The 10,096-nt window shown below is 50.0% G+C and overlaps 1 protein-coding gene across 1 annotated transcript in view; it reads left to right on the top strand.

The window, feature by feature from the left end:
* The first annotated feature begins 224 nt into the window (after nt 1–224).
* ATCAY (ATCAY kinesin light chain interacting caytaxin) overlaps nt 225–10,096 on the top strand; it is a 32,849-nt gene continuing 22,977 nt past the window's right edge. The window contains exon 1 of the mRNA XM_060094500.1: nt 225–301. Coding sequence (XP_059950483.1) covers nt 225–301 — 77 coding nt within the window. The remainder of the gene's footprint in view (nt 302–10,096) is intronic.

The following is a 10,096-nucleotide window of genomic DNA, read 5'->3' as shown; positions in this document are numbered from 1 at the left end:
GCTTTCTATGCCTCTGTTTTCTCACTGGTGAAATGGAGAAGCCTCATGGGGCTGGGCAATGATTCAATAAGACAATGGACACAAGAGCTCTTTGCAGATCCATCTCTGAAGTTCTGTGTGTGAGTGGGGAATTGTCGTTATGATGATTGTCCAGTAAAACCTCCATCCACTGCCCTCCTTCAGGATTCATCCTTGCTTCAAGTCGGTGCCTCTTCCCAGCTCCCATGGGGACCACTGAAGCCACGCTCCGGATGGAAAACGTGGACGTGAAGGAAGAATGGCAGGACGAAAATCTGCCCAGGTACAGCTCCCTAGGTGTGCGTGTCAGATGTGGAAGGAGTGGGCCCGACGCTGCTCCCAGGTGTGAGGCAGAGACACCCCAGTTGACCAGGCCAAGAGCATAATTGATATTTGCTGAATTATTTAAGATTGATTTCCCACCTCCCTACCCCGCCCATCCCTGCCCAAAGTGCCAAAATAGCTCCCATTCTCACAGTGTCGTAAGAATTCTAAACATTCTTCTAAAACCATCTCATGGGCTGTTACAATATTCTTACCTGGTTCCCATGAATTCAGGTAACAGCGTGTTTTTACCTGCAGCAGCCAGAGGGACCCTGTCATACCCCTTAAAAGCCCTGCGGCAGGGACTTCTCTGGCGGTTCAGTGGTTAAGACTCTGTGCGCCTAATGCAGGGGGCCCGGGTTCGATCCCTGTTCAGGGAACTAGATCCCTCATGCCACAGCTAAAGAGCCGGCTCAGCCAAAACAAAACAAAACAAAACAAAAGGCACGGAAACAGAGTCTCCCCCAGAGCCTCCAGGAGGAACCAGCCCTGCCGGTGAAACTGATTTCAGACTTACTTCTATGTCTAGATTCGTAAGAAAATACATATGTGTTGTGTTGTTGTTGTTTTTTATTTTTTACTTATTTATTTTTGGCTGCGTTGGGTCTTCGTTGCTGCGCACGGGCTTTCTCTTGTTGCGGCGAGCGGGGTCTGCTCTTCGTTGCGGTGCGCAGGCTTCTCATTGCCGTGGCTTCTCTTGTTGCAGAGCAGGGGCTCTAGGCGCCCGGGCTTCATACGATTGAATATGCTGAGTATTTCACATACTTGTTTACAGTCTGCTCCCCACCATGGAACCCACGAGAGCAGGGGCCTTTGGTTTGATCACAGGCATACAGATGATGCTCAGTGGATACTGGGTGAATGGATGACGGTCATTGGTACGAATTCAAAATTGTAGGAAGCAAGCTGTGCGTGCCCACTGCTGAGATACTTGTCTCTCTGTATTCTCCTCTGGCGAGGCGTTGGGTAAGAGAAAATATAGTCAGCACAGGCTCCCCTTAATTCTTTGGCTGGATGCAACTGCTCATCTCCCTCCCACTTTTTTTTTTTTTTTTGGCCAGCTTGCAGGATCTTAGGATCTTAGTTCCCCAACCGGGGATCGAACCCGTGCCCATGGCAGTGAAAGTGCAGAGTCCTAACCACTGGATTGCCAGGGAATTCCCTCTCCCTCCCACTTTAATGTGAGGAGTTTACCCACAGGAGATGATACCCAAGAGTTAGTTGCATAACCATCTAGGAAGGAAGAGTCAAAGGGACTGGGCATATTCACCCTGGAAAAGAGAATTTGGAAAGGATCTCAGTTGGTGAGGGTGCCCAGGGCAGAACAAGGATGATGGACAGGCATGAAAGGGATGCAGGTTTGAGTCTAAAGTAGACTCTTTGGACTCAAATGGTCCAATCTGTGCATGCTTTGTACGGCCAGCCGGCCCATTCAAAAGCAAAATGGGCTAATGGGGGAGGTCTGGAGCTTCCTGTCAACCTGTCCCAGGAGAAGCTGTGATGTCAGGGGCATCACCCCCTCATTTGAGAATCTTTAGCCCTCTCTCCAGTCTAGTCATTTTCAGTGTCGATGTTTCACGCACATCCTTATGATTCTTAAAGCGATAGATGGGGACTTCCCTGGTGGTGCGGTGGTTAAGAATCCGCCTGCCAATGCCAAGGACACAAGTTCAATCCCTGGTCCAGGAGATCCCACATGCCGTGGAGCAACTAAACCCATGTGCCACAACTACTAAGCCAGTGCTCTAGAACCCACGAGCTCCAACTACTGAGCCCACATACTGCAACTACTGAAGCCCATGTGCCTAGAGCCCATGCTCCACAACAAGAGAAGCCACCGCAATGAGAAGCCCGTGCACTGCAATGAAGAGTAGCCTCCGCTCGCCACAACTAGAGAAAGCCTGCGCGCAGCAATGCAACCAAAAATAAATAAAATTAAAAAATAAAAAATAAAGCGACAGATGCCCCATCTCAGAATAGCCGAGAATCTCTTGTCTGCGCAGTACTGTTGTCTTCAGGAAGACAAGTATTTCGGAAAAGAGACGGCAACTTCATTGGAGCCGACCTCCTGTTCTTTCACTGTTAAAATGTTCTTCATTCTACATTCCCTCTTATAAGTCTTTCTCTTTAACTCAATACAAGGAGTGCTGATGCCTGGATTTGTAGAAAGGGGTCTCATGACACCCGGACCTGGCAGTCTGGGCGAATTAAGGACTGTTTTTGTCAGGGGCTCCTGATGTGGCTAGGAATGCTCCAGAATGGGCAAGAGCCGCCTTGGGGAGCTGTCCCTCCTTCCCGGCATGGGAGATCTGTTTCCTCCCATGGAAAATGTGGAAACAGATGGGATGATCTCTGTGGGTTCCTTCCAGCACCAAACACCCGGGGTTTGGAGGCATCTCCAACCAGTGTCAGCATAATTTACCCTGTGGTCCCGTGAACTCTGGCCCCTGTCCGAGACCAAAGCGTCACTCGGTCTGGACTTTGAGAACCTTCTGGTTCAACCCTGCCTTCCCGGGTGGCAAACCCCAACGCTTCCTGGACATAAAAAAAAATTCTCTGATCACAGCACAGGACTCACCTTGCTCACTCTAATTTTATTTCAAGCAACACAACGGAACCAAGAGGGCACGAGATGCGGAACCGGACAGCCGTGGGTTCAGATTACAATTCTCCAGTGGGCCCGCTTGCCCACCTTGGGCAGCTCTTCGAGCATCTTTGTGCCTCAGTTTTCCTATCTGTAAAATAGGGACAATCATTCCTGGCTCACGAAGTTGTCACGAGAATTCGATGAGGTATGAGTTGCGAGGCAGCTGAGCCGGGCTGTCTAGATGCGGAGGGCTGCCCACAGGACTTGCTGCCCTCAGCATCATTCTTATCAGCTTGTACCTTGTTCACTCTGGTTCCTTTTTCCCATTCCCCCATAAAAGAGACCCTCCTCTCCCAAGCCTTGTTGAGACAAAGTGGAGCTGACTGCAGCTGCAAATGTGAATTTCAAGTGAGTTTCCCCAGCTGCAGAGGGTTCCTCTCCCTTTTCAGTAGTTCAGTGTTTGCAGGATAGTGGCCTGGCTGTGCAGCCCTGGGGTCAGGAACATGCCTTCGTCAAGGCTCTGTCCTCCTCGTTCTGGGAGAAATGAGTACAGCTCCTTATACAGCGTCCAGCTGCAGCTCAACATAAGCACCTCTGTCTGATGCCAGACAACCCACAATTCTATTCCTTTGAGCTCAGTGATCCCTTCCTGGGTGGGATCCTCGAGCTGCCCTGGGTGTGTCCGGGTGCTCGCCCTGTGCCCACAGCCCCCTCCTGCTGCCATTGCCTTGCGGCGTCTTCCTGCACCTCCTGCTCTTCTGCAGGTACCTGTGGACCCTAGCTGAGAGAGGGCAGCCTGGAGACGATCCATCTACCTGCCTTGCTTCTACATTCATTCATTCTAGTGATATGCACCGACTGTATGCCAGGCCCTGGGTGAGACGCTGGGGACATGTGGAGAACAGGAGAGCCGCCCTTGTGGGGCATTCACAGTCTGGCACAGGGACAGGCGGTCCCTTATAACCTCACAGACCAGTGAAAAATTGCAGCTGGGTTCTTGGCACCTGGAGAGCGCCAGGTGGGGTCTGACTGGGTTGGGGACATTGGGGGAGGCGCTGACCCTGAGCTCTGAAGGATGAAGAGGTATGAACAGGGGAAAGAGGCTGGGGGTAGGGGTCAAGCATTCCAAGCAGAGAGAGCAGCACGTGCAAAGGCCCTGAAGCCAGTGGAAGCTAATCGAGGGACTGAAGAAAGGTTGGGTGGGGAAACTGAGGACCAGGGTGGGAAAGGGCTTGGCCCGGGTCTCACAGCTAAGGAGAGGCAGGTACAGGGTTAGATGTCTGAATGGTGTCTCAGCCTGCTCTGCCTTCTATAACCAAGTGGTCGTGGGTTTTGCTTGTAACTTTTTATTCTTTTTTTTCCTTTTTTTTTTTATTGGAGTGTAGGTGATTTAGAATGTTCTGTTAGTTTCTACTGTACAGCAAAGTGAGTCAGTTATACAGATACATATACCCACTCTTTTTTATTTATTTTTGGCTGCATTGGGTCTTTATTGCAGTGCATGGGCTTCTCGTTGCGGTGGCTTCTCTTGTTGCGGAGCGTGGGCTCTAGGCGCATGGGCTTCAATAGTTGCAGCACGCGGGCGCAGTAGTTGTGGCACATGGGCTTAGTTGCTCTGCGGCATGTGGGATCTTCCAGGACCAGGGATGGAACCCGTGTCCCCTGCATTGGCAGGAGGATTCTTAACCACTGTGCCACCACGGAAATCCCTTCCACTCTTTTTTAGATTCTGTTCCCATATAGATCATTACAGAGTATTGAATAGAGTTCCCTATGCTACACAGTAGGTTCTTATTATTTATCTATTTTATATATAGTAGTGTGTATGTGTCCATCCCAATCTCTCAATTCATCCCTCCCCCTGTAACTTTTTATTCTGACATAGTCCCAAGCTTAGAAAAAAAAACTATAAGAATGGTATAAGAGGGCTTCCCTGGTGGCGCAGTGGTTGAGAGTCCGCTTGCCGATGCAGGGGACACGGGTTTGTGCCCTGGTCCGGGAAGATCCCACATGCCGTGGAGCAGCTGGGCCCGTGAGCCATGGCCGCTGAGCCTGCGCGTCCGGAGCCTGCGCTCCACAGCAGGAGAGGCCACAACAGTGAGAGGCCCGCATACCACACACACACAAAAAGAATGGTATAAGGAATATCTGTAAACTCTTACCCAGATTTGCTGATTGTTAAGATTTTACTTCCTTTGCTTTATCATTCTCTCCCCCAACCCCCGTCTCTCTCTTCTGCACCTGTCTCTCCCTGTGTCTGTCTGCTGTCTGTCTCTCTATCTGTCTATGCTCAAGTCTCTGTTTGTATCTGCCCGCCCTTGCACAGGGCAGGCCAGGCAATGTCCCTCCCCCAGCCCAACACATGCACAGATGTGATTTCCTGTTGCCCAGCTCAGCAGTCCCTCATGCAGGAGGTGTGGGTTTGGGCCAGGAAGTGATGGCAGGCTCTGAGCAGCCTCAGCATCTTCTGCCCTCCTCAACTCCGCCATTCTCTTTCCTGTGCTCCAGCGATGCTGGGCTATCATAGCGGGATACCACACCCCAGGCAGCTTCAACAGCAGACATTTATTCTCTCACAGCTCCAGAGGCTGGATGTCTTGAGATCAAGGTGCCAGCAGGGTTGGCTTCTGGTGAGGGCTCTCTTCCTGGCCTTCTCACTGCATCCTCATGTGGTCTTTCCTCTGTGCTTGCATGTGCAGGGGGAGCTTCCTCGTGGCTCTCCCTCTTCTTGTAAGGTCACAGTCCTAGGGGATCAGGGCCCCACCCCTTTTTTTTTTTTTTTGGCCATGCTGCGTGTGTACACAAAATGTAAGTTGTCTTCAGTCTCAATCTGAAAAAAGGATGCCTCTTTAAAACCTTCTGATTTAATCTGAAGCTTGCTTTTTTCTTTTTTAAATGGAGGTGAAATTTACATAACATAAAAATAACCATTTTATTTTATTTTATTCTGTGCCATGAGCATGTGGGATCTTAGTTCCCCAACCAAGAGGTGATGGTGCTGGGGGAGACCAGAGCAAGATGAATGGACAGAGGTGTTGGAAATTGCAGAGAGGGAAAAGGGGCAGATTTATCTGAGTATCTGAAATCACCAAAGTTGCCAATGGATAATTCTTGAATGCCTTTCAGCAGTTCCGTCTCTAAGTTCTCCCGACTTAGCTCTGCAGGAGTCCTGTGATAAGCCCCAGTGCTGCTGGCCCAGCACTGAGCCTTGGAAAAGCCTACTTATGCCCAGAAAGAGTTTTTGCTGTTACCCTGCACCAGAGGTGGCCACCGTCAAACAGAAACAGAGGCTGGAAAGCCCTGGATGGGAGACCGAGGCAGCACAGCCGATCTTAATGCCGTCGAAGCCCTGGGGCACCAGTTGGGAAGCAGGAGGCATGTTCAAAGGCCCTGAGGCCCACAGTTTATTCCCAATTCCCTTCTTTCACACTGTGAGTAACATTAAGCCAGAGGCTAGCATCTGAGGGTAGAACTTGATCCAGGAGCCACCTCTAAAGCCAGAACTATTGCAATAACAGCTGATCCGGGTGACAGGTGTTTCTAGATTTTGGCCTTTCCCCGCCACTTACATAATGTGCCCTCACTTGCTCCTTCCTTCAAAACCCTTGCTGAGGGCTGCTTCTCCCAGGTCCAGGCCCATGACTCACCAAAGCAAGAGAGGAAGAGGCACTTCCTCCCCTTCAAGGGCTCACAGTCTGCCCAGGAAACAAGCAATTAGCACACAGTACCACAGATTCAGTGCTAAAGGAGGCTTCTGAGGCAGGATGCAGGAGCGGGGTGGATGTCAGATTCAGATGGGGCCTCCTGGAGGACGCTAACCTAGCCTGAAAGGCTGAGCAAGTTCACCAGTCAAAGAAAGCAGGAAGTGGCCTTCTAGGCAGAGTGGGTGGGATGTGCAAAAGCACTGGGGCAGAGAGGACCTTGGCATGGTAGGGGAGAAATTTGGATTTCACACTGAGAAGGGCGTGTGAGTTTCCCAGAGCTGCCATAACAAAGTACCAGGAACTTGCTTAAAACAGAAGAAATGTTTTCTCTCACAGTTCTGGAGGCTAAAAATCCAAAATCAGGGGCTTCCCTGGTGGCGCAGTGGTTGAGAATCTGCCTGCCAATGCAGGGGACAGGGGTTCGAGCCCTGGTCTGGGAAGATCCCACATGCCGCGGAGCAGCTGGCCCCGTGAGCCACAAATACTGAGCCTGCGCGTCTGGAGCCTGTGCTCCGCAACGAGAGGCCGCGATAGTGAGAGGCCCGTGCACCGCGATGAGGAGTGGCCCCCACTTGCCGCAACTAGAGAAAGCCCTCACACAGAAACGAAGAGCCAACACAGCCATAAATAAATAAATAAATAAAAACTTTAAAAAAAAAAAAAAAAAAAAAAAAAAAAAAAAATCCAAAATCAAGGTGTCAACAGGGCCATACTCCCTATGAAGGCTCTAGGGAAGGATGCTTCCAGCCTCCTCCAGCTTCGGGTGGTGGCCGGCAGTCCTCGGCCTGCCTTGGCTTGTAGATGCATCACTCCAATCTCTGCCTTCCTCCATCTTTTTTTTTTAAGCTTGTGTTTTATTTTTTATTTTTACTTTTTAAAATTTTTATTGGAGCGTAGTTGATTTACAATGTATGTTAGTTTCAGGTGTACAGCAGAGTGAATCTGTTATACATGTACATATAATTCCACTCTTTCTTTTTTTTTTGGCTGCATTGGGTCTTCATTGCTGCGCGCAGGCTTTCTCTAGTTGCAGCAAGTGGGGGCTACTCTCCGTTGCGGTGCACGGGCTTCTCATTACGGTGGCTTCTCATGTTGTGGAACACGGGCTCTAGGCACGCGGGCTTCAGTAGCTGCAGCATGCAGCCTCAGCAGTTGCGGTGCATGAGCTCAGTAGTTGTGGCTTGTGGGCTCTAGAGCGCAGGCTCAGTAGTTGTGGCACAGGGGCTTAGTTGCTCCGGGGCATGTGGGCTTCCCAGACCAGGGCTCGAGCCCATGTCCCCTGCATTGGCAGGCGGATTCTTAAACCTCTGCGCCACCAGGGAGGTCCTGCATTATTTTTTAGATTCTTTTCCCATATAGGCCATTAAAGAGTATTGAGTAGAGTTCCCTGTGCTGTATAGTAGGTCCTTATTAGCTATCTCTTCTGTATATAGTAGTGTGTATATGTCAATCCCAGTCTCCCAGTTTATCCCTCCCCCCGACAACCTGGTAACCATAAGTTTATTTTCTACATCTGTAACTCTGTTTCTGTTTTGTAGATAAGTTCATTTGTACGCTTTTTGTAGATTCCACGTATAAGCAATATCATGTGTTTGTCTTTCTCTGCCTGACTTACTTCCCTCAGTATGACAATCTCTAGGTCCATCCATGTTGCTGCTAATGGCATTATTTCATTTTTTTTATGGCTGAGTAGTATTCCATTATATACATACATATATATATATATATATATATGAAGTATTTATTTATTTATCCATCCATTCCTCTGTTGATGGACATTTAGGTTGCTTCCGTGTCCTGGCTATTGTAAATAGTGCTGCAGTGAACACTGGGGTGCATGTATCTTTTCGAATTATGGTTTTCTCCGGATATATGCCCAGGAGTGGGATTGCTGGATCATATGGTAGCTCTATTTTTAGTTTTTTGAGGAAACTCCATACTGTTCTCCATAGTGGCTGTACAAATTTACATTCTCACCAACAGTGTAGGAGGGTTCCCTTTTCTCCACACTCTCTCTAGCATTTACTGTTTGTAGATTTTTTGATGGTGGCCATTCTGCCCGATATGAGGTGATACCTCATTGTAGTTTTTTTTTTTTTTTTTTTTTTTTTTTTTTTGCGGTACGCGGGCCTCTCACTGCTGTGGCCTCTCCCGCTGCGGAGCACAGGCTCCGGACGCGCAGCCTCAGCGGTCACGGCTCACGGGCCCAGCCACTCCGCGGCATGTGGGATCTTCCCGGACCGGGGCACGAACCCGCGTCCCCTGCATCGGCAGGCGGACTCCCAACCACTGCGCCACCGGGGAAGCCCTAGTTTTTTTTTTAAATAAATTTATTTATTTGTTTGTTTTTATTTTTGGCTGAGTTGGGTCTTCATTGCTGTGTGCGGGCTTTTTCTAGTTGCAGCGAGCGGGGGCTACTCTTAGTTGCGGTGCGCGGGCTTCTTATTGTGGTGGCTTCTCTTGTTGCAGAACACGGGCTCCAGGCGTGTGGGCTTCAGTAGTTGTGGCTCACGGGCTCTAGAGCGCAGGCTCAGTAGTTGTGGCACACGGGCTTAGTTGCTTCGCGGCATGTGGGATCTTCCCAGGCTAGGGCTCAAACCTGTGTGCCCTGCATTGGCAGGCGGATTCTTAACCACTGCACCCCAGGGAAGGCCCTCATTGTAGTTTTGATCTGAATCTGCCTCCGTCTTCACACAGCCTTCTCCTCTGTGTCCAAACTTGCCTCTTCTTACAGTCATACCACTGATTGGCTGTAGGGCCCACCTTGCTTCAGTATGATGTCATCTCAACTTAATGCTGTCTACAACGACCCTATTTCCAAACAGGTCACATTCCCAGGTTCTGGGAGTTAAGACCTGAATTATGTTTTGGGGGGGATGCAAGTCAACCCACACCAGAAGAATAAAGCCACACTGTATACCTGGTGGATTAGGGGGAGCCCCACTTTTTACATGGGTTTCCTAGCACAGACTGAAAGCAAGTGCTGCAGGAAGCCCTCTGGATCCACTTTGAGTTCGTGAAGGGGTTTCAGCTCTGCATTAGCTGAGGTCTTCCTGGGGCCTGTGGAAATAACCAGGTCTCACCTGACCTTGAAAGCTGCAGCCCTGTGGACCTGTGGGGTTTGTTCACATGAGCTGACTGGACACAAGGGGGCAGTAGAGGGCAATGGCCGAATTCAGCTCTACCTCTGTGAGTGGTTCGTTCTGCCCTTGGGCATCTTCTGGTTTAGCCTCGGTTTCCTCCTCTGTGAAATGGGCTGCTACCTGCCTCATAGGGATACTGTGAGGAGGAAACAAGATGATGATGCCATCAACATTCCAACAGAGTGAGTGCCCTGTCCGTAGGGGTAAAGTACGGTTCTAGCTGATTCTAGAACAACAGGGATTACAGCCTCAGACTGAGGGAAACAGGGAAGGCAGAGTAAATGAGGGGAAGGAGCCGGAAGGAAATCCTGACACCCAGG

This window comes from Mesoplodon densirostris, chromosome 3 (genome assembly GCF_025265405.1).
Source record: "Mesoplodon densirostris isolate mMesDen1 chromosome 3, mMesDen1 primary haplotype, whole genome shotgun sequence".
Classification (NCBI taxonomy): Eukaryota; Metazoa; Chordata; class Mammalia; order Artiodactyla; family Ziphiidae; genus Mesoplodon; species Mesoplodon densirostris.
Note: the sequence above shows the minus strand (reverse complement) of the source record. Positions and strands in the feature narration are given on the sequence as shown.